The sequence below is a fragment of the Suncus etruscus genome, chromosome 4 (assembly GCF_024139225.1).
Source record: "Suncus etruscus isolate mSunEtr1 chromosome 4, mSunEtr1.pri.cur, whole genome shotgun sequence".
Lineage (NCBI taxonomy): Eukaryota > Metazoa > Chordata > Mammalia > Eulipotyphla > Soricidae > Suncus > Suncus etruscus.
Window position 1 is genome coordinate 127197704 of NC_064851.1, and position 25318 is coordinate 127223021.

At 39.5% G+C, this 25318-nt stretch overlaps 1 protein-coding gene across 1 annotated transcript; it reads left to right on the forward strand.

Moving 5' to 3' along the window:
• Nucleotides 1-14802: 14802 nt before the first annotated feature.
• CLDN23 (claudin 23) lies at nucleotides 14803-16732 on the forward strand. The gene has a single exon (XM_049772415.1). The coding sequence runs from the start codon at nucleotides 15133-15135 to the stop codon at nucleotides 16009-16011; it is 879 nt and encodes a 292-aa protein (XP_049628372.1). The 5' UTR covers nucleotides 14803-15132; the 3' UTR covers nucleotides 16012-16732.
• Nucleotides 16733-25318: the final 8586 nt, after the last annotated feature.

Here is a 25318-nt window from a genome sequence, read left to right on the forward strand (position 1 = left end):
GGAAACATGACTAAGAGTGACGTAACCAGGATGTGAGATTCCTAAGTTCTTGCTTCTCCTGGGAGGCTTGCAGTTGATGATTCTCCAAAGCCAACCTCCTCCCGATGGGCTAAGCAGGTATTTCTCAGGCCAGCAGTGATGGAGTGTTCATCTTCCAATTACTTACAGCTCTACATAAAGCCCAGCGAGCAGCTAAGTCATGGGGCAGTTGGTATTGCTCATGAACTGCCCTCTCAGAGATTCAATTGTCCAGGGAATTCACAATGTATTTAAATTTAAAATACATTGTGGGGCCAGAGAGAGTACAGCAAGTACAGTGCTAGCCTTCTGCTTGACCAACCCAACCCAAGGTGAAGCTAGCATCAACCTCCTCCATATAGTCCCCCAGAAGGAGTGATCCCTAAACTGAGTCAAGGAGTAATCCTTGAATGGATCTGAAAACAACAAAGGGTCATTCTAAGTTTCATAGAAAGAGATACTTATTCCCAATGTGTTCATTTATGGAGGGTGTTTAATTGTTTGGATTTTTCCCTCCAGGGAACAGGAATAAAGCCACACCTGCTGCTGCTCAGAAGTTACCAGCACCGCTTAGGGAATCATGTGGTAACAGGGATAGAAATCTAGGTTTCCACATGCAAATCATGTGCTCGGACTTTTGCATTTTTTCCCCAGCCCCTAATGTGTTCACTTGTTTTTTTATTCTTTCTTTCCAGACTATACTAATTGTCCTTTGTATTTTCTTCACAAATCATTTTCCTAATGAGGAATTTTGCTTTAATTGTTACTAATCATTTTGAAATTTCACATGCAAATTGTTCAATGATAGATAAATATTCTGCTGATGAAAATGTTCCATCACATTTTTAGTGACTGAGATACTTTCTATTACTTTTAGTCTTCTGTATTAAGATTGGTCAGCAACTAAGATGCTTGGGTAATTTTTTCAAAATACTGAAAGTGGTAGGCTTTCAGCACTTGAAACTGACTTACAAAATAAATATGTGGGTCTGAAAACAAATGGAGGTTTGAAAACAAATTAGGTTATTGTAACTAGCCTGGCTCTGTGTTAGCCTATGGACTGAACACAATTGTATCACTTATCAAGTCCTCTTATTTCCCTCTCCCCCTTCTTTCTTTATTGTTATTATTCAATGATGGGGATCATATTCATGCCTAACTGTGGGGCTGGTACATATAGTTGTGGTATTTGCATGATATCCTCCTCCTCCTCCTCCTCCTCCTTCTTCTTCTTCTTCTTCTTCTTCTTCTTCTTCTTCTTCTTATTATTATTATTATTATTATTCTCTTAGAGATCCTCAGAAGCACTATTTTAGGGCTCACTCAAGTGATCCCTAGAGGTTACACTTCTTGATACTCATACATCTTTTCAAAAAGTGATGATTTCCATGGTTTGTACCTTTATAGTTTTGGTCCTTATACATATCTGACTGCAATGTGACTGGAAATTACTTGTGGTGTTGGAATTACAGGCCCAGAGCTGCCACGTTCAAACAGCAGAGACATCATCTCAAGTGGTAGCATGGAACTCAAGACCTTATGCTTACAAGGCAGCTGAACTAAGCCACTAAACTATCTTGCAGCTCCCTTCCATCTGTTGGCTATTATTTTATATCTTGTAGCTACAATAACCAAGGTATACCTACAGATTGCTTTTTGTTTCAGTCTACCACCATAGAGTTAATCAATAATAGACATAGTACTAACTTCTTGCAGTTTGGACTTTTGTGATAAATTTTATAAGCACTAAAGACTGCAGCAAAGTCTAAGCTCAAAATAACCCCCAAACACATTAATCTAGTTTGATTATTTATTTAATTATTTTTGTTTTTTTGGGTCATACCCAGCTGTTCTCAGGGTTATTCCTGGCTCTATGCTCAGAAATCGCTCCTGGCAGGACCATATAGGATGGCAGGATTCAAATCACTGTCCTTCTGCATGAAAGGCAAACGCCCTACCTCTATGCTGTCTCTCCAGCCCCAGTTTGATGTATTTTAATAAGAATAAAAATTCTATTTTGAAGCTCCCATTTATATATTAAGTACTTTTAAAGGTTAGAAGGGTCCTCTCATTCACCTTTATCATACTGCTGGAGACAGACATTAACTGCTCCATTTGACACCTCAGAAACCAGTTACAATTCTGAGCACTAGAAAGAAAGAAAAGAAAGAAAGAAAGAAAGAAAGAAAGAAAGAAAGAAAGAAAGAAAGAAAGAAAGAAAGAAAGAAAGAAAGAAAGAAAGAAAGAAAGAAAGAAAGAAAGAAAGAAAGAAAGAAAGAAAGAAAAGAAAGAAAGAAAATGAATGAAAGAAAGAAAGAAAGAAAGAAGAAAGAAGAAAGAAAAAGAAAGAAAGAAAGAGAAAGAAAGAAAGAAAGAGGAGAGAGAGAAAGAGGCGAGAGAGAAAGAGAGAAACATGAAAGAAAGAAAGAAAGAAAGAAAGAAAGAAAGAAAGAGAAAGAAAGAAAATGAATGAAAAAAAGAAAGAAAGAAGAAAGAAAGAAGAAAGAAAGAAAGAAGAGAGAAAGAAAGAAAGAAAGAGAAAGAAAGAGAGGAGAGAGAGAAAGAAAGAGGCGAGAGAGAAAGAGAGAAACATGAAAGAAAGAAAGAAAGAAAGAAAGAAAGAAAGAAAGAAAGAAAGAAAGAAAGAAAGAAAGAAAGAAAGAAAGAAAGAAAGAAAAAGAAAAGAAAGAAAGAGAAGAGGAAGAAAGAAGAAAGAAAGAAAGAAAGAAAGAAAGAAAGAAAGAAAGAAGAAAGAAAGAAAGAAAGAAAGAAAGAAAGAAAGAAAGAAAGAAAGAAAGAAAGAAAGAAAGAACGAAAGAAAGAAAGAAAGAAATAAAGAAAGAAAGAAAGAAAGAAAGAAAAGAAAAGAAAGAAAAAGAAAAGAAAAGAAAAGATTTTGAGCATTTATCTTGACACCGGCTAATAGGAGTCAGTTTTCCCCTGGGGATTGTCCTTTGTCAGCAACTCTGGTCTCTGCCAGAAAAACAAGAAGTTTGTTCATGTTTTGTAAGGTTCTTTCCGTCCTCACACTTGTTTATCCCGACATACTGTGGAAGGTTTGCCCTTTTCTCTGCTGCTCTTGGATTTGGTCCAGGCTTTTCTGATATGTAACAGGGTCAGGAACAGAGGTATGCCTGCCCAGTTGTTACTTTACAAGTTGTTATTGATCCAGGTTAACTGAAAGAAACTGATAACATTCTTGTGGGGTGGCATCAAACTTCACAGTGATATGCAGGGCGAGTTGAGCAGGTTGTTTTGGATTGCTTCCGTGAAATGGAGGTGGAGAAGAATGTTGAACCCGTGAGAAAATGTCTTTCTCCCAAAGCCTGTGCTTAGAAGTGTCTCTGTCTCGTGACATTTATTTTCTAGCTACTGTACATTCACAAATCTCACACTGACCATAAAGAGAATAATAAGCATTTCTGCATTTCTCTACCAGATATGCTGTGAAATCACTACGATAAGTTAATGAGATGTATTACACCTCTGTTTCTCTTAATGAAGTCCATGCAGGTAAATTTACCCTATTTCTCTCTGGTGATGTGACTATATACAGGAAGAAACAGGGCAAGATACTTTCTAGCAGGCTTCTGTATTGTTTTCCCTACTCTTAAAAATAAGTGTCAGAGAAGGAGCATGTTGTACAGCTGGCCAGTGAAGGGATTTCACTACCCTGAAAATAGGGAATACATCTTTTAAAATGTAATTACTTAGGGACCACACTTTGCGGTTCTCAGGGATTTCTCCTGGCTCTGTGCCTGGGACCATTCCTGGTAGTACTTTGGAGATCATATTTGGTGCGGGGATCAAATAATGGGCCAGTCACATACACTATCCATTATCTCTCTTGCTCAAAAAAAAAAAAAAAACATTTTAAAATTCTTTTCTTACCCCCCCAAATAATTTATGTCAGAGCAACTGCTTGATAAATGTATCCATTTTTGTTTCATCCAAAATATTTAAATACTTTTAGGATGAAGCGATTGTTGCCTTTAATGCCACTGTAGCTCCATTTGAGGGCTTTTAGTTAGAATTTCCTCTTCAATCCGAAAGTTTATGACCTACCTGAACAGTTTTTCTCTGAGTCATTCCTTCCGTTCTATGTATGTATTCAGAATCCACATATTATGACATTATAAACAATGCATTAGGTCATTCATAGAATCATCTTACCTGCTTAGCAATCACAGAAAAGAGTACTCTTTTCTGGAGGAAGGAAAAGAGAAAATATATTTATTCTGTTCTTTTTTTCCTGGCTGTCAAACCACTCCTGGCTTTGTGCCTGCGGTCCATGTAGTGCCAGGAATTGAATGTGGACCTTCTGTGTGCCAAGCATGTGCTTCAGTCCATTGAACTATGTTCCCAGACATTAATGTTTCTAAGTATCCATTATTCACAAGGATTATCAACACAGTAATGTTAAAATGACCTTCTGAAGAAAGAAAGTGGTGAAAAGGAGGAAATAGATGTATGATTGTTCTGTTTATCAGTCTGCAACATAATTGTGAAATATATTTTTGGAGATCAAAGCAAATATAAATTTTGAGGCTTATAAGTATCTTCAATACTGAATTTTGCCTTTGCTATTTGCTACTTTTAAAGTGTATTTCCTTATTTACTTACTCTTCTTGAATATAGACATTATTTATTGTGTGTACAGTTTTGAAACAACACAATATCAAATATAAACAATTCAGGGTCAGAGAGATCTCTCAAGACCGGAGCACGAACTTGGCATGTGGGAGGCCTGTGTTCAACAGCGCCTGAGCATTGTCAGGAATGACAAGTAACAACTACAACTCAAAAAGTAGAATTCAGTTCCCTTACATTTGTAAGACTAAGTCTGGCAACGACCACGAAAGGTCATATAGACACAGTTGTGTATGAAAAATTATATCATAATTTGACTTCAAAGCCAGAGAAAAAAGAAATCTAACTGCCCATAAAACTTAAGTTAAATTTTTTTATAATTTATTTAAAAACCTTGATTACATACATGATTATCTTTGGGTTTCAGTCATGTAAAGAACACCACCCATCACCAGTGCAACATTCCCATCACCAATGTCCCAAATCTCCCTCTTCCCCACCCCCCCCACCTGTACTCTAGACAGGCTTTCCATTTCCCTCATACATTCTCATTATTAGGACAGTTCAAAATGTACTTATTTCTCTAACTAAACTCATCAATCCTTGTGGTGAGCTTCCTGAGGGGAGCTGTAACTTCCAGCGCTTTTCTCTTTTGTGTCTGAAAATTATTGTTGCAAGAATGTCTTTCATTTTTCTTAAAACCCATAGATGAGTGAGACCATTCTGCATTTCTCTCTCTCTCTCTCTCTCTCTCTCTCTCTCTCTCTCTCTCTCTCTCTCTCTGACTTATTTCACTCAGCATAATAGATTCCATGTACATCCATGTATAGGAAAATTTCATGACTTCATCTCTCCTGACAGCTGCATAATATTCCATTGTGTATATGTACCACAGTTTCTTTAGCCATTCGTCTCTTGAAGGGCATCTTTGTTGTTTCCAGAGTCTTGCTATGGTAAATAGTGATGCAATGAATATAGGTGTAAGGAAGGGGTTTTTGTATTGTATTTTTGTGTTCCTAGGGTATATTCCTAGGAGCGGTATAGTTGGGTCCTTTGGGAGCTCGATTTCCACTTTTTGGAGGAATCTCCATATCACTTTCCATAAAGTTTGAACTAGACGGCATTCCCACCAGCAGTGAATAAGAGTTCCTTTCTCTCCACATCCCCGCCAACAACTGTTTATTCTCATTCTTTGTGACGTGTGCCATTCTCTGTGGTGTGACGTTGATAGTAAGAATTGTCCTGGGATTTAATGCCATCTTTATATCGCAATTTGGTGTGTCTTTTGGTTAGTCTTGTCTTAAATTAGGTCTTTCAGTTTTTCTCCTAAGACTGGTTTTGAGTCTGTAAAGTTCCTGAGCTGCTTTATTTTTCTGTGAAACCATGTACTCTTCCGTCAAACCGGAAAGTGAGTTTTGCTGGGTATAGTATTCTAGGTGAAGCATTTATTTCATTCAGTCTTGTCACAATATCCTACCACTGCTTTCTGGCCTTGAGTGTTTCTGGTGACAGGTCTGCTGTAAATCTCAAGGATGCTCCCTTGAATGTAATTTCCCTTTTTGATCTTTCTGTTTTCAGAATTCTATCTCTCTCTGTGGAATTCGTCATGATGTGTCTTGGGATATTTTTTCTGGGGTCTCTTTTGGTTGGTACTCTTCGAGCATGCAGGATTTGTTCACATATATTCTTTAGCTCTGGAAGTTTCTCTTTAATGATGTTCTTGACCGTTGATTCTTCCTGGAAATTTTCTTCCTGGGTTTCTGGGACTCCAATAATTCTTAAGTTGTTTTCGTTGAGCTTATCATAGACTTCTATTTTCATTTATTCCCATTCTTTGACTAATTTTTCTATTGTCTGTTCATTTGCTTTAAGTTTTTTTTTTTCCAATCTCTCCCGCTGTATGGAATTGTTATGTATCTCATCTTCCACAGCACCAATCTATTCTCAGCTTCTGATACCCTGTCCCAGAGCTTATCCATTTTGTCATTCACTTTGTTTACTGAGTTTTTCAGGCCTGTTAGTTGACATGTTATTTCAGTTTGGAGTTTTGTGATTTCTGTCTTCATATTTTCTTGGTTCTTATTAGTGTTCTTTTCAACTCGATCCATGGTTTTTTTAGTTCTTTGAGCATCTTCCATATTGCTTGTCTAAAGTCCTTATCTGAGAAGTTGATTAGTTGGTTGGTCATTATCTGTTCATCAGAATTGTCATCTTCATTCTCTATGTCTGATGCTGGCCTGCGTTGTTTCCCCATTGTTACACTTGTATTTTGGGTTTTTCTACGTGTTGTGGTGGTATTCATTGGCTAAATGATGTAGGCAGCCACACTCCTCTGGCTCTATCCTTTCTGGGTGGGTTGACTTGCCTCCAAGGGAGGGGAGTCCTCCGTGGATGAAGACTCACACAGGATCAAATCTTAGGCCCAAGCACGCAGCAGAGAAGACAGTTCAGAGAGAAATTCTGGGCTTCAGTGATCCAGCACAGTTCTTAGTGTGATTTTTTTCTTCTTGTTGCGATGGTGTTCTTTCCTTAGAAAGAGTGCACGGCCATGTATCGAAGCAGAGCTGGAGCCTCTTTTTGGCCCACTCCCAAGAGGTTCATGGGACAGGACAATAGACAGACTCACACAGGCAGCACTCTCAATTTTTCATTGTCGGGCCCCACTGGGCAGGCGTAGTTTCATAGATTTTCCCAGACTTTCCTCACAAACAGCGGACCTGGCTTCTGCAAAGTATTGCTTATACCCGGTTTTCAGGTTTACGGATCAGTTCCTTGGTGTTCCCGCCCTAGAATGGGCCTTTGGGAGAGCGAGTTTTCTGGAGCCTCTTTTCAGCCCCCTCGCAAGAGGTTCACGTGACAGGACAGTAGACAGACACACACAGGCAGCACTCACAGTTTTTCACAGTTGGGCCCCACTGGGCAGGCGTAGTTTCATAGATTTTCCCCTAATTAAAACATTTTAATTGAAAAAAATTAATAGCTGGAGATATCTCAATGGGCTCAGCAGATGCTTTACCTAAGGGAGACCTAGGATCAACCCTGGGACATGGTCTTCTAAGTAGCCTTAAGAACGAAGCTGGAAGTAGCTCTTTTTATTCCTCCCAGGATAGCCTCAAAGCCTATATAGATAATTATATATAAACTTATATTATTTATATTATATTTATAATATATTTACTTACATATATGCTAGTTAATATTTTGATTAGCATTTACATTGCTTGTGTATTAAAGATACAATGTTCCTGCCTTTCTTTTTTTTTTTTTTAGATTCCTGTCTTTACTATGGTGTTTCAGAATATTTCCTCTCCTGTCCAAGAATGGCCCACACTCCCTTATTATTAGATCTATCTACTTTTCAGCTCATCTATTAATTAATATATTATATTTATACTATATTTATTTATTATTTATAGTATATAGTTAATTAACATAGAAATATAGCTATTATATTATATTGATATAATTTATATTATAAATTTATGTCATACATATATTTATATGTAGTCTATATAATTATATAAATGATATATAATAAATATAAATAACCAGGTATATATAATATATATAATAAATATAATAAACAGGTAGTATATATAAATATTTATATTTTATAAATTATATATATAAATTTTATTATGTAGAAAATAAATTTTTAAAAGTTATATTTCTAGTTTAAAATAAAGTTTATTACTAAATTAATATTTTGGAACAAATCTTTCTCATTTATTTTTTTTTTTTATTTTTTATTTTCACTATTATTTTCACATGATTTATTTTTACTTAGTTGGTTTTATGATACATCACTATTTTATAGTGTACTTATGATAGTGGATGCTATGATGCTAAAAGATATTAAAAGCATACTCAAAGGAAAAGGTATCTTAAAGACCTGCATAATGATGAACCTCATCAGAGTCCTTTTCTCTTTATCATCTCTGAGGTTTTGCTTGGAAAATTTATCTACTTCCTTTGTGTTTTGTTTTGTTTTGGGGCCACATCCAGTAGTGCTAAGGGCTTAGTTCTAGCTCCACATTCATGAATCACTCCTGGTGCTGTTCAGAGTACTTACTATATGAGATGATGGGGACTGAATCTGGGTTAGTCATATGCAAGGTAAGCACTCTACCTGCTGCTTTTATTTATCTGGCCCAACTTCTTATGTATTTATGTCCTCTTCTACCTCATTCTAATTCTTATAGGATCTTATTATTTTACTTTGACTATGTTTTTCACATCTTTTATGATACAGGGATTCTTTTAAATCTCTCAAATGTCACATAATTGCATTTCCATCCTTTCTGTCTGAGTTTAAATACTGCTCTATTATATTAGAATCTTGTACAAAGTCTTCCTGATCTACCTTTCTATTCCGGCACTGATATCACTGTTGAAATTAATACAACTGGGGCCGGAGAGATAGAATGGAGGTAAGGCGTTTGCCTTTCATGTAGGAGGTCATCGGTTCAAATCCCGGCGTCCCATATGGTCCCCCGTGCCTGCCAGGAGCAATTTCTGAGCCTGGAGCCAGGAATAACCCCTGAGCACTGCAGGGTGTGACCCAAAAACCAAAAAAAAAAAAAAAGAAATTAATACAACTTTGTCTTTTATTTAAGCTGGATGGTATATGCCTTTTCATTCCTGTTCTTTCCATGAATTTCTTAATATATTTCACTTATACTTTTTCCAGATTAATTTTGAAACTATGCAGTGTATCTAAACCTTAATTTGTATTAAAATTAAATAAACTCTTCTCACATATTTGGAAAGCTTCATTATCTTTAAGGTATTGGGTTCTCTCTGTTTAGGACTATGCTCTGATTAGCCATAGTTTGTAATCCCACTTGTAAATAAAGCATACTTAAAGGGAAAGATATCTTAAAGGCTTGCACAAAATCTTTGAAAGAGCCAACAAATTATTGCCTTACCCCTGGGCCTCTTTTCAGAAATGAAAGTTATTATAGGGCCTGGGGATCAGCTTACATAGATAGGTACTAATCTCAGCAATAATTCATTCCTGCCACATTATGATTCATGCTTTGTTAATCACTCTGCCTTAAGATGAACTCAGAAGCCCCTAGAACAAAGAACTCAGGTCTATAATCAGATGCTATACTTAGTATTATCATGTCTTTCTCTCCCCAGCATAGAAAGTTCCCCTAACAGGCTTGCACTTCATTTTCATAAATATCTAGAACCTTCCAAAATCTCATTGCTTTCCATGCTGAGGAAAATCTTATATTTAAAGACACAAACTTAAATATGAAGACACATGTGACAATTTATTTGGCAGACATCTGTAAGAAAAATGCTGTGGACCCTTTATCCTAATGGGATAAAAAGTCCCTAAGCATAACCTTAGTGGGTTCTTATTCCCACTGAGAATCAAGCGGGAGCATGAAGAGGCAAATATAAAATATGAATTATGAAATATTAAATAAATGAGACCACACAGAATGCATGGGGACTTACGTTTAGAAAGACAAAGACAAATTTATTTTTTGAGCTGGGTAACTTTTAAGGGAATAAGCTCTGGAATGCGGGGTGTAATTTTGGAGATCAAAGAAAGTGGGAGATGGTCAGGGAAACAGAATGAAAGGCCATGGCTAAAATCTGCATATTAAAGAACCGATACTGAAGGTGAAAAGCAGTTTCTGTTGTGGGTTTGCTTTGTTTTGGGTAAGCAGGAGAAACCAGGTAATTTTCAGGGAAGTGGGAAGAGAGAGAAATGTTTTAGAGTTTTGGGGAAAACTGAAAATTGCTTTATTCATGAGCTAAGTTTTGGGAAAAACATGATCTTGGGGCCAAGGTAGCAGAGATCACAGAGAACTGGTCAGTGGGAGACTTTTGGCGGGATTTGTACTGTGCTTCTTTGTTAGAAAGAAATATAGAGGCCTGATTTCTAATAATGGTCAAAAATAAAGAGAGAGATAGTTACAGCCATGTTTAGTATTATGGCCAAACAATCCACGCAAAGGGTCAACTGATTTTGACTGCTCTAAGCGGGCCGTTTTGGCAAATAATTCTTTTTCAGGAGTGCAACACTTCTGAATGGGTGGGGTGTAACAGAAAAATCTGTTTCTAAGTCAAATAATTTCAGGGTAGAATGAGATGAAATTGATGTTATAAGCAGTGACTATGGACAGTGTGAGCCTATCAAGATGGTTTTAGGGCAGAATAGAATAAAAGGAAAATGACCTTAGAGAATTAATAGATGAATGGAAAACTAACTAGATCAAATAAAAAAGAAGTGTGGCCCAATCTAGGACAGGAGAGGAAATAATCAGACACACCATAAAAAAGGCTGAAATCTTGTAGCCTTAATATACAAGCAATGTAAATGCTGATCAAGTATTAACTAGTAAATAAATTTTAAGTTGTGTAAAGAAAGCACAGTAAAGTTTTGTCAGACTAGAGAAAGTATTTTTTAATTGCCTTGTAATTTAAAGGAAAATTAGGAAATTAATTTTTGCCAAATATAAAAATAAATATTTCTCAATAAAAAAAAAGCTGACCTAATCCAGGGAACTGAGTAACCCTGAGGAGGAAGAATTAACTTTTAAGCAAAGATTGGATGAATTCACTGGGGTTGGGGAATAGCAACAGGACTGTGGGTCAGAGTGGTGGCAAAAGCAGTAAGGTGTGTGCCTTGCACGCACTCACCTAGGATGGACCGTAGTTCAATCCCCCAGCGTCCCATATGGTCCCCCAAGCCAGGAGGGACTTCTGAGCATATAGCCAGGAGTAATTCCTGACCGTCACTGGGTGTGGCCCAAAAAGAAAAAAAAAAGCAAACCTGATTTTCTTTCCCCTTAGATTTCTCTTCAGTCATGAAGGCTCCTTCCCATTACTTACCAGTGTGCAGAAGAGGCTTCTGTTCGATACCTTCTGACTTTCCCCATTTGTCACCTTTTCCTTCCTTGATGATTACCTAAGCATGATTTATTCTTTCATTCTTCTTATATATGTATTTATATGTATATATTATAATGTATGTCTGACATCTATGTATCTGAATTTGGGAAGACTGACCTCTCCAGCTGTTCCAGAGTTCCAAACAGAAGCTCCGGAATCAAGAGCTGTTCGAGGAAATACCCAGCCCTACTGGTCCTTCTCTGAGCCTGGTAAGTCAGTTCTAGGGTCCAGAAATGTAGAGCTGCCAGGTCTAGGAGAAAATGAGGCCAATCCTAAAGTGCTTGGGAGACACTAGAAACTAAAGCTGGTAACACTGAACTACCAGGTGTGAGGGATAAAATTCAGAGCTTGTATGAAGTATGAGCTTTAGTATTTTTGGAGTTCTTTTCTTTATATATGGTAGATACATACAACACTAACAATGAAAAGTCATTCCCCCTAAGAAAGGAATTTTGTCGCATGCTACAGCATGGATTGAGGACATGGTGCTAAATGAAATAAACCATCACATTTCCATATTATCATGTAAGTCAACCTTCATAAAGAGAAAGTAAAATGGGGTTTCCAGGTCATAAGGGGACATGGGGAATCCCTGTTGAGTGAGTTAAGAATTCAGAGTTTGTTTACTTTCATAGCAAAGAAAATTTAATTGAATCATCTTGAGATACATAGATACAAAATTGTTCATGCCTGAGTTTCAGTCATACAATGTTCAACACCCATCCCTTCACTAGTACACAGTTCCCTTCACTAATGTCTCCAGCTTTCCTTCCTCCCTTTTTTCTCCACTTGCCTTTATGGCGGACATTTCTCTTTCTCTCTCCCTGTCACTGTCTCTGCTTCTCTCTCTCTTTCTCTTTTCTTTTAGACACTGTGGTTTGCAATATTGTTACTGAAGGAGTATCCTGAATATAATTTATTGACTTTCAATACCTAGTTCTTGTTCAGAGTGGTCATTTCCAACTATCATTGTCATAGTGGTCCCTTCTCTGTCCTAACTTTACTCCCTTGCTCTTTGTTGTAAGCTTCCTCCCATGGGTAAGTTCTCCATGTAGCAATAATGTACACCAGATAGTGTACTTACCTTACATGCAACCAAACTAGGTTGGATCCCTGGCTTCCCATATGGTTTGCTAAAAACTACCATGAGTAATTTCTGAGCTCAGAGCCAGGAGTAGACCGGAACATGACTAGGTGTGACTTAAAACAAAACTAAAAACTGAAAACAACAACAATAAAACTCTTTCTAAGTAAAAAGGAAAATAGTAACCTCAAAATTGAGGAATCCTCCTGTTACACTAGTTCAAAGGACATTGTGAAGAATATAAAGGTGGGTAAATGGAAATATAATATGCAATCCAGGATTTCCCTGGTCAGTAGCCCAATAAGTACTTATGTTCTACCCAGACAAATATTTTCATTTTGTAAACAAAAGCTATTTGAAGAATGACCATATTGTTTTCCAAAAAGGATGGACCAGTTTTCATTCCCATCAGAAGTAAGAGTTCCTTTCTCTCCACATCCATGCCAACACTAGTTGTTCTTTTGTGTGTGCGTGTGTGTGTGTGTGTGTGTTATGCTCTAATCTTTGTAGTATGAGATAATATTTCATTGTTGTGATTAGCATATCCCTGATAATTTGTGAAATGGAGCATTTTTATGTGCCTTTGGCTAGCCCTTTTGGAAAATAATATGGTCATTCTTCCAAACTAGAACTTAAGCTCTCATATGATTCCCATATGATCCAGCAATACCACTTCTGGGGATATACCCCAGGAATACAAAAACACAATATAAAAATACCCTTTGCACCCCTATTTTAAGCATAGCACTATTTACAACAGCCAGAATCTGGAAACAACCCAAAAGCCAGGCAACAGATGAGTGGCTAAAGGAAATGTGGCATACCTGCAAATTAGAATACTATGCAGTTGTCAGGAAAAAATGAAGTCATGAAATTTTCTTATACACGGATGAATATGGAGACTATTATGCTGAGAGAAATTAGCCAGAGAGAAAAAGATAGACATAGAATAATTTCAGTCATTTGTTGGATCATAAGAAATATAAAAAGAATGGTAATAATACCCAGAGGTAATAGAATGAAAGGTCAGGAGATTCAGCTCAGTGTGAAAGCTCACCACAAAGAGCCATGATTGCAGTTAGAGTAGAGAAGGGTCTACTTGGACAATGATAGCTGACCCCTCTGGAAAAGAAATCAGTGCTGAAAGAAGAGAAAGAGATGATCAAGACACCTCTCCATTGATAATAGTGATAGTGCAGATCACCGTGCCAAAATTGGAAAGGAGAGAGGAGAGAAAGTGAGAGAGAAATTGAGAGAGAATGAGAGAGAGAGTGAGAGAGAGAGAGAGAGAGAGAGAGAGAGAGAGAGAGAGAGAGAGAGAGAGAGAGAGAGAGAGAGAGAGAGAGAGAGAGAGAAGCAAATGGCCTGCCCTTGAGATAGGAGGGGAGGGAAAGAGATGCAGGGGAGACGTGGACATTGGTGGCAGGAAAGGTGCACTGGTGAAAGATGGTGTACAATGTAGGACTAAAACTCAACAATGTACACTTTTGTAACTATGGTGCTTAAATAAAGCAATTACAAACAAATACATTAATTAAATAAACGCTGTCTGCAGTTCTACAGATTTTCTGCCATTTAGAATAGTCTAAAACAACTAAAAAGACAATGCTATGGACAGGACGATAGTGATAGTCACCCAGGAACGCCCCTTTCCAAAAATCTTGGACTAGATGAAAAAAGTAGAGCCAGGCGCAATCCGTCAACCAGATAGACACTCGATTCGCTTCGTCTGCTTTAAATTCAAGCCTGAGCACGGAGCCTTTCTTTAACAAGTAAACATGACTTATTAACAAATGCAACAAGCGCAGCAAGCGTGGCTCAGGTGGACTTCGGGGCACACCTGTCCAGGACTCTGGGGCCGCACCGGACCCCGCGACGCCGCCCACTTGACTTCGAGGTTGCAAATCCCCTGCGCCCAAGTGTCGGGCGTGGGAAGCGCACAAGTAGACCTCTATCGGGGGTGGGGAAGGGGAGTGGTGGTGGTGGGGAACGCTTTGAGACGGAAGGAAAACTTTGGCAGCCGAGATTCTCCTAAGGAGCAGAGTCTCCGAGCGTCAAGGTCCGGGCGGACACCTCATCTTTTCCTTCCCCGCCCCCGACCGGCTGGCCCAACCCGGCAGAGCCGGGCCGTGGAGTCAGGGGGGCGGAGCGACCTTTGCACGGTTCCCCTGCAGCCCCATTGCGGGGAGGGGTGTCCTCCCGGCACTGGAGGGCCCCCGGCCGCTTCTCGCTCGCCCCTCCCACCGGGGGACGAGTTTGGCCGCTGCGGCCGCCTCCGGGACGTCCGCACCGCACCTCGGCCGGCCGGAGGTTTCGGTCAGACCCACCCGCGCGCGCGCTGGTTTCGACCGGGACGTTTGCAGAGAGAGACAGAAAGGAAGAAGGGCCGGGCCGAGGAGTCCGGAGCAGCTGCCCGGAGGAGAGCAGGTTGGAGCGTGCTGACTTGGCGGGGCCGAGGTTCCGGGGTGCAGGGGTCTTCCTTGCTAAAGCAGGCAACAGGTGCATCATCGCCCGAGCCCCCCGCGATGCGGACGCCGGTGGTGATGACGCTGGGCATGGTGCTCGTGCCCTGTGCGCTGCTGCTTAACCTCACCAGCACCTTGACTCCCGCCTGGCGACAGCTGCACGGTTTCCTCGACCAGCCGGTGGACGTGGTGCTGTACCAGGGCCTGTGGGACATCTGCCGAGAGCAGAGCAGCCGCGAGCGCCAGTGCGGCCAGCCCGACGACTTGAACTACTTCGGGACGGAGCCCGTGCTTGTGGCACGGGGACTCATGGTCACGTCGCTGGCCATCACGGCCCTCGGGTTGCTGCTGGCCACGCTGGGCGTGCGCTGCTGGCAGGATGAACCCCACTTCTTGCTGGCCGGCCTCTCGGGCTTGCTGCTCTTCATCGCGGGCCTCTGCAGCCTCATCCCCGTGTCCTGGTACAACCACTTTTTGGACGATCGCGACGCGCTGCCCGCCCCGAGCGCTCCGGTGAAGGTGCAGGTGAGCTATAGCCTGGTGCTGGGCTATCTGGGCAGCTGCCTGCTGCTTCTGGGCGGCTTGTCGCTGGCGCTCAGCTTGGCGCCCTGGTGCGAGGAGCGGTGTCGCCGCTGTCACAAGGCGCCTCTCGCGGGTCCGCGTCGCAGCAGCATCAGCACCGTGTACGTGGAATGGCCCGAGCCGGCGCTCACGCCCGCCATCAAGTACTACAGCGACGGGCAGCATCGGCCGCGGCCTGCCGAGCAGCGTGGGGTGGGCAAGCCCAAGGTGGGCTTCCCCATGCCTCGGCCGCCCCTCAAGGCTTACACCAACCCGGTGGACGTGCTGGCCGGGGAGAAGGGCGTCGAGTCCCACGGTCCTTCCTCGCGCAGCACCCAGCCCTGCCTCGCCTCGCTGCCTTGCGACTCTGACTTGTAGGCGAGACACCCCTCCATCCCCCACCCTTACCCCTAACTTTGCAGCCTGCTCTGGTCGAGCTGAGTTTGGAGAGTGGATTCGGGCCCCACCACAACCCCTTGATAAACTGACTGTGACTTGCAGCTGGAAACACCTGGCTCGGATTCCAAACTCTGGTCGTGCCTTCCTTTCTCTTGGACTAGCTTTAGGTTCAGGTTGAATTGGGTTTTCTGGATCTCTTTGGGATGGAGCGTGAATTTAAGGGGTGATGATATGTTATACTCGCAGTTAAAGAAGTTATAGCAAAGGTGTGTCACCTTGGTTTGGTAACAAATACCCCAAAGCGAAAACCTGCAAATAGTAGCTTAAAAAATAAAAAGTGTAATGTCTTGAAACTATTCCGGTACTACGAAGAACCTCGCAGCATTATAATTATTATTTTCTGTGCTGTATAACTTTGATATAAACTCTCAAGAGACCAAGATGTCGCTATGAAGTTCTTGAAATATAGAACCCTGCAAAGGCCCGTTGTTGGTGTGGAAGTTGAGGTCACTGTCGCTTTTCAATATACCAGAAGAAGAATGGAAAGACTATGCCCTGTTCTACTTCTTGGCTACCTCGCAATGAACATAGAGGATTCTAGAGTAAATCTTCCATACCAAAAGAACAAGAAACTGTTAATTATACTCAGTTCAAGTACATGTATATATCTCTTATTTATAAATAAATTTAGAAAGATAAACATTGCCATAAAACTAGAAAAGCTTTTCTGTCTCTAATATCAGTTTGGGACCTTAAGTATTCATTGCTCACAATTCCCTGGTGCTTAGGTACTCTGTCTGAAATCTAGCTTCCAGATCTCTGAGCTGCTTCATTTAAAATTACTAAGCTGATGGGCTCCATTTAAACCCTGACTGCTTTATTTTCAAGTTCTTGCTATTTTCCATGCAATGCCAGGTCTATTGTTGGAAAAACTGGACGCACCAGTTTTCACTTAAGGAAGACTGACTGAAACTCTCTTTTATAACTGGTGCTTAAATTCACTGACCTGCAGTCCTGCATTCCCTTTGTAAGACGAAGTCTCCAGTGGGGCCAGTTTGAACAGTAACAGATTCATGTAAGGGTATCTTTAACTGTGCTGAATCTTTAAAACTTGTAGTCAATTCACAGGCAAGTATGTAAGCATCTGATCCAGTAAGTGTATGAGAACTATATTAAAAGTAAGCAGCACACTCTGCTTGGTACCAGTGAAGGGATCTGTGTTATCACCTGTTTTCTAAAGCAAATTATGCTTCTCTATGTCTGGAGCGAAACCTGAGATCGATTTCCTAACAACTCCCAGGAGAAGGCAACACAGATGGCCTCACTTGGAGATGCAAGGCTTTCCAGAACTCTGGCTTGCTTATATTTCAATCCCAACTGGCAAAACATAATTAGACCATTGAGATTTTGTGCCTAGATGGGTAAGGGGACTTGATCTATTATCAGAGGAAAAGAGCTAGTATGAAGAAAAGGCAACATTGTGATTTTTTACCTCACACCTATCAAAGAAAGAGATTAGGGGCATGAGAAGCAGAATCTTGCAGATCACATAAAGATCATGGGCTTCAGGCAAGAATCTTGCGTGCATCCTAATTCTAAACATTTCCAGAAAAGCCTTGACAATGCCTGACAGTGGTGTTTTATGTTTCTATTTATTTCTTCACTCTTCATGTATTCCTGCTGACTTATAGGCATAACATTTCCTGTCCATTGGTTTCAATTTTATTGCTGATTTATAACTTCTTTTTTTTTTTTTTTTGCCTTATCAACAAAACAAAACCAAAACTCTGTTTACAAAGATACAACCATCCAGGAGCCAGGGAGCTAGTTAAAAGGACCAAGGTGTATACATTGCATATGAGAGCCCTAAATTCAGTCTCTTGCACTACATGGTTCCCTAAGCACCTGTAGGAGTTAAAGAATTAATTATTAAGTGAAAAGTTAAAAGATTGAGAATTAGTATCCCTCCTCAAAAAAGGGGAGGAACTTGTTATTGGTTAAAAAATATACTGTGGGGCCAGAGAAATAGCATGGAGATAGGGCATTGGCCTTGCATGCAGAAGGTCAGTGATTTGAATCCCAGTGGTTCAAATCCCGGCATCCCATATGGTCCCCTGAGCCTGCCAGGAATGATTTCTGAAAGTAAAGCCAAGAGTAATGCCTGAGCGCTGCTGGGTGTGACCCAAAAACCAAAAATAATAATAGTAATACTGTAAGCAACATGGAAAGAGACTCTTGCATCAGCTTGGGCTCTGTATTGGTTCTGAAGATCCTCTGGTCATTTCACAATAGCACAAATAAACCATGAGCTCAAGATGTTTCAGGAGGCTGAGCTTCAGTAGGTCTGAGTGAGAGTTTATCCAACACTTATTACCAATCTGCCAAGGGACTGAATTACAGTAAAAACATGACTGCAGAACAGCAACACTGGCTTGCTCAAACCTTCACATAATCAATGCATCATCACAGCTTTTAATTATCCCAATTACCTACAAACTATTTGTCCTCCTGTGATTGGTGATGTCTTTCCAATCTGTCTCAAGTTATGCCTGAAGGACCAGATAATCTGGCAAAGTAAGGCAGGAACAGTAGCAGCAGCTCCTGTTCCACTTGTTTGCTACTCTGGCACCAACCTAGCCACAAGGTCTCCTGAGGAGGGTTGAGGTATTTAGATAGATACTGTCACCTGGTCCCCTACAGAGGTTGTGGGAGGGGCTGCTGTCAAAGTTGCTAAGTCTTCTCCTCTCTCCACCTGCAGAACTTTCACCCAGTAAATAGAGGGAACACCAGTCATTTTGTCAACACTTTTGTGGATGACTTAGAAAACTAAATCATTAATCTCTGCCTTCATGAAACTCCTATGCTATAGCATGAGAGACATATAGAAGGAAAAGGAATATGAAGAAATCAGGACAATGTAAGCTAGTTTAGGATAGGAAGTAGTATCTGAGCAGAAAATGTAAAGAAGGGGGAAGGGCATTATCTGGTTTCTGGTAAAGAGGTTTTGCTGCTTTAAAAAAAGCTTCAGAGAGGCCAGAGCCATGGCACAAGAAATAGGGCAATTGTCTTGCATGCTCTAATTTAGGACAGACTGCAGTTCAATCCAATCAATCCAATATGGTCCCCCAATCCAGGAGGGATTTCTGAGTGCATAGCCAGTAGTAACCCCTGTCACTGGATGTAGCCCAAAAAGAAAAAAAAAGTTTCACTGCATCTTGGTTTCATATATGTTGCTTCTATTTTCCCTCAATTGGTGTGATACGGATAGGAAGAAGTTGATAATATAACTGAATGAAGCTGGACAAATTCTTCCAGCCACCTTTTATTAGGCTAGTAGCTTTAGTAGAAGAGAGTAGCATACAACACTCCCTCTGTTATATAGAATACTTTCAGAATCACTTAGATAAATGACTGGAATAGTCTCTTCTGCCAACAAAAGACAGTCCCTCCTCCACACATACACTGTAGGCAGAGGAAGAAATTAGAGCCTTATCACATCCCCTGGAAAAGATTGATAATTAGTATCCTCTCACCATTGGCATGATGCCTCCCCATCTTTATGCTTAGCTTAGCTAAGAGAAGGTCCATTTTTCATCTTTGTAAAACCTCAGCATCTTTCTTAGTGTTATCTACACTCAGCTCCTTAACTTGAATTCCACTCATGAGTTGGCCAAGGCCTATGTCTTCATCATCAATTTTTTACCCACACGGCCACTCTATTTCCCCCATCAGTTTAGTTTAGAGGTATTTTATCATTGCCATGTTCACGTGTATAATTTCCTTGGTATACCTTCACCCTTACATTGAAAGTTGAATAGTTACATTGAATAGTTACATTGTATAGTTCTGTTGATTTTCTTATCTAGAATGGGCACTAACCCTTCTTCATTGCCAGTTAGCTATGTAATCAAGTTACTTCAGCAGTTGTTTTCGTATCTCACATCAGGCTTGACATATCATGTATAAAATCTGTATATAATTTTGATTTTTTTTGTAAATACAGATAACACATTTGTCTTAGATGCAGCTAATCCTGGTTTAATCCTCTGTACCATATACGGTCTCCTAAGTACTATTAGACATCAGTCCTGGGGTTGGAGCAATAACACAGTGGTGGCTAGGGCATTTGCCTTGCACATCCCAGGAATCCCATAAGGCCCCCAAGCCCACCAGTAGTGATTTTTAACTAATTTGTTAGAAATTTGTAAAACAACAACAACAAATAAAAAATAAAAATAAGTCAGCCCTAAGTAAAGCTAATTATCTTCTTCTTCTTCTTTGGGAAAGAGGGTCACTCAGGGGCCACTATTGGCTCAACACTCCAAAATCACTCCTGGCGGGCTCAGGGGACCCTATGTGATGAAAGGCAAACAACCCACCCACTATTCTATTGCACCAACCCTAGCACAGCTATTGAAAAGCATTTATTGGGGAGAGGCAATGTATGTGCCTTAATTATTTTCTTGCATGTGGAAGATCCTGGGTATGATCATTGGCACCAGATGCTCCACTCTGTCACCACAAGGTATGGTTCTTTTGCCTCTCTCTAAACATCTGACAGGAAGAACCCTCACAACAATTTTAAAACAGCAGTTATTTAATAATAAAATTGCTCTAGACGTTTATGCAACACAAATTACTGTATAAACAATTTTTATTGTAGTGAGCTTATATTTTTAATTAGATTAATCAATTTATAAAGAGCTTAACAATTCTTTTAGAGAAAAAGATTTGAAATTAGAAACACACACACTGTTGAAACAAAGCAAACACACAGAGAAGGTGAGTGAGCAGAGGCCACAGGGAGAAGAGGTAAATTTTAGAGTTCCAATAAACTTTACAAAAATACTTGCAACTTTTCAAGGATGAAGCCCCTTTTGGAATTCATCAAAAAGCTGTAATCTTTTTTTTAACTAGGTATTAGATTTTAATAGTTTAAATGTATCATGGTTTGTCTCTATTTTTTTAAATGATTTCTGTGACCGATGTGAATTACAAATCTTTCACAGTAATATTTGAGGTACATAGTGACATTGAATTAGGGGTATTCTCACCACCAGTGTTGTCCTCCCTCAACTCCGGTTCCCAGCATTCCCCTCTTTTGCACCCCAGACTGCTAGTATAACTGGTTCCCTCTGTGAATAGCTTGTTGAAGATTGACTATCAATTTTGTTGTCTTTGACTTTGGGTTTGGTGTTTAATTAAGTCTGATCCTTTTTAAAAAAAAAAGCTGTAATCTTGACTATAATTCCATGCATGCTTCACCTTGTTCAACTCTTTATTGTTCAAACCAGAGTCTAAAAATTAAAAAAGTTAGTATTAGTTAGATACAAATAAAAGCAATATTCATCAGTAACAAGAGGGGTCAGGGGCATGCACCCCTGCTCTTTGTGCATGCCTAGCATTCAGAGGCCCAGAGTTCCAGACCTGGCACTAGCACCAACCGCAGCTCCACTAGATGGGGATGTGCTGGCTACCAGTACCATGGGGCTGAGAAAAATCGCATGACCAGTCTCTAGCACCAAAACTGTCAGGCCCACACTACTGAAAAGCCCTCTGTAGTAGCCCCTCCCTCAAAGCCCTGAAAATTAATACTGCCCTTTTACCCAGCTAGGACTTTTCAAAGGGGCAAGCTTTAATTAAATCTCACAATCTGCTTTCCTTCAAAAAAGTCCCACTTTACCACATACCTGTTCATCAGAGATTTCATTGATCGAAGTCTCAGTCTTCATTAAAATCTCTTTTTCATGGTTATTTTCTTTAAAGAGGGTCACATCTTTTAATGAAGTTCTCCTACTTTTAGAAATCAGAGAAATCGATCAAAAAATTTTTCCTTTAAAGTGGAGGCAGTAACTGGGAGTGTGACCCAGGATGTCACTGGGGCATATTTGTGTAGAAAAGGCCACCTTATCACCATAGGAATCAGGCTTTATCTTAATTATGTCTTGCATAGAGCAAATGACTTAAAATAAAAAAATGAGTTATCAGTAGGCATTTATTCAGTTTCCCAAAAATGTTACCTATCTTTTCAGTTGAAAAACTATTAGGTGACTGAAATAAAAGAGAATTACATTCAAGTAGGTAAGCAACAACAGATACAAGAAAATAGGTTAATGGAAGATCTAAAGTATTGATAGAACCTTAAACATAGAATCTCAGTTCACCTAACAAGAACATCATGTACTCACCAGTGTGATGGCTTCTCCTGACTTTTTCTTCCATCTGTAAATCAAAGGCTGTACAGAGTTGTTACTGCTAATGCTTTTATAATCTCTATAGCATTTATTTCTTCATATATTTACTGCTTGTTTCCTTCCTAGGAAGTTTATTTATTTTTTACATAATTTTATCTTTCTACTTAAGTCTTATTTGCCAAGATATTCTTTCCATTTTTGTTTTGTTTTTTGGGGGGTTACACTTGGCGATGGTCAGTGGTTACTTCTGACTGCACTCAGGAATCACTGCTGGTGGGCTTGAGAAACCATATGGGATGGTGGGGATTGAACTTGGTTCAGCTGCATGCAAGGCAAGCACCCTATTTGCTGTGCTATTTCTTCAGTTCTGCATCAAGATATTCTTAATTGTTTTTCCAGTGATTCTCTTGATTTTAGACAAAAGTGTCTTTCTTTTAAATTGTTATCCAGTTTCTTTATTTCAACACCAATTAGAGACTTAACTGTGCCCCATAAAAATGTATATGTTAAAATCTTAAGTTTTTATTACCTCAATGTATTAGTATATTAAGAAATCAGATTTGTAAGTAGTAATGGGTAAATACAGAGAATGCGCAAGTAAGAGAAAGAAGACTATTGAGAGCCTTAATTCAATATGACTGGTATTCCTAACAGAGGTGGCAATGAAGACAGATTCACAAAGATCATATAATGGTACAGAAAGAAGAGAACTCAGAGCAAACCAACCCTATTGACATCTAATCTTGAACTACTATCCATAAAAAATAAAGGTAACGTATGCTTTAAGGTAGTGTTTTTCCACCTTCATCTAACAAGAACTTCATTGGTTCAGGTATTCATTGGTACTAACTCTGTCTTATTAGAGGGAATCTCCTTCCTCATCCCTGATAATGCCCTCTGATTGCTGGTTAGCAAATTTTTACCTGCATAAATGGTCCACATTCCAGGCATATTGTTTGTCCCAGATGTCATAAATGGTCTCAATAACTATTTTTCAGGTTATCTGAAAGTTATACTGTTCCCATCAGCTAAATGCTTCTCAAAGCACACGTTTTTAGACTGTATTTATGCCACCACCCTCATTAATGTGATTTTATGTCCTTTTTTTTTTTTTTAGCACAACTCTGTCATGAGGCTATTAAAATTTGCTCACCTTTTCAATTCATGTTTTCTTCTAAGATAAACAAATGCTCCCAGAGCTACCAGGATAATTGATAAGGCAGTGGTGAAGCTGAGGACTCTATAGCCTGTGGTGGGTCCATGAACTGCCTTCTCACAGAACTCTCCACCATATTCCGGCAGACAGCTGCATTTCTTCAATTCTCCTTTCATTGTACATATGCCCCTCTCATTACAGAAATCACTGTTACAGGGCCAATAATTTGTTTTCTGTGAATCCTTGGGCTGAATGGAATCACCTCTTTTCTTGGTTTCAGGGTTCTTGCTTTCTCTAGCAGGAATCAGAGGGTTTAATATTTTTCTGACAGGATAATTCACCCCTTCTAGACCTAGTTGACTATCCTTGGAGGACTTGATAGCTTCAAGATGTTGTATGATTTTTGAAGTCAATCTTTTTCCAGTAGATGATTGTTTAGGCATCAGTACTAAATGGGTTTGATCTGAATAGGTGCCTACAAAATAGGAAGTATGAGTATGGGTGCATGTACATATTTTTCAGTTAAGAATCATCCCAGAGTTCAAATGTATGTAACCAGAAAATGTGAAGTTATAGAATCACAATTACTACCATTACTTTTTTCTTAAGAAAATTCTTGGGACCGGCGAGGTGGCGCTAGAGGTAAGGTGTCTGCATTGCAAGCGCTAGCCAAGGAAGGACCGTGGTTCAATCCTCCGGTGTTCCAGATGGTCCCTCCAAGCCAGGGGCAATTTTTGAGTGCTTAGCCAGGAGTAACCCTTGGGCATCAAAAGGGTATGGCCAAAAACAAAAATAAACAAAATAAATTCTTAACATACACAAACAATGGCATATCTTTTTGTTTGTTTGTTTTTTGGGGGGGGGCACACTTGGTGATACTCAAGGGTTACTCTTAGATCTGGGTTCAGAAAACACCCCTGGCTTGGGGGACCTTATGGGACACTGGGGGATCGAACTGCAGTCAGTCCTAGGTCAGCTGCATGCAAGGCAAACACCCTACTGTTGCACCATTGCTCCAGCCCCAATGGCATCTAAAAATGTTTGACATCAGGGTCACTGTAATCTGTTTAGAACACTTTAAAAATTAATGTACACAAGCTCTATTTCCATGTTGCTGAGTGGCTAGACAAAATCCTACCCCCAACTCCCCAACAAGAAGTAAACAAAGAGGCACAACAGAAAGAAAGTGATATTGTTTTATCACACCAGTAGAAGAAAGAAGGCAGTATATTTACTAAACTCTCATTCAGAGATATAAGATGTACTGGCCTAGGATCTTGAAAATATACATTTATCTGGTCATGACATTACACTTCTCAAAGTATTATGATGTTTTCAAATTAATTCAAATTAATGTTGGTGTAGAAACTTACTTCTCTTTGTTTAAGGTCAACAATACCTATTTTTAGTATTAATTTTGATTAATGTTTTCATAATGTTATATAATGTTGCAATTTTAGAAAGGTAGATAATACCACGTACAAATTTTTATTTTATAGGTATAATAAAATAAAATAAAAATGTTTTATTCTATAAGGATTTGTGTGGTAGATCTAAATAGAATGTACCTAGCCTAGATGCAATTTTCAGGTGTAAGCTTATCTGTATTTGAATGTTTTCAGTCCCAGTATGTTATTAAGATATTCAAGCTTCAGATATTGAATAAGATTTGGTGGTGGAAGAGGCATATGAAGTATTGGAATGAGGCAATAGATTTCTTCTAAATGAAGAAGGATAAATAATTTTAAAAGATAAAATAGATGAAGAGAAATTCAAAAATTCGATTTTTTTACCAACTTCTCTATAATTATTGAAATAAATAATATTATTATTATAATTTTGTTTTTGGCCACACCTGGTGATGCTCAGGGGTTACTCCTAGCTATATGCTCAGAAATTGCTCCAGTCTTGGGGGGCCATATAGGACGCCAGGGAA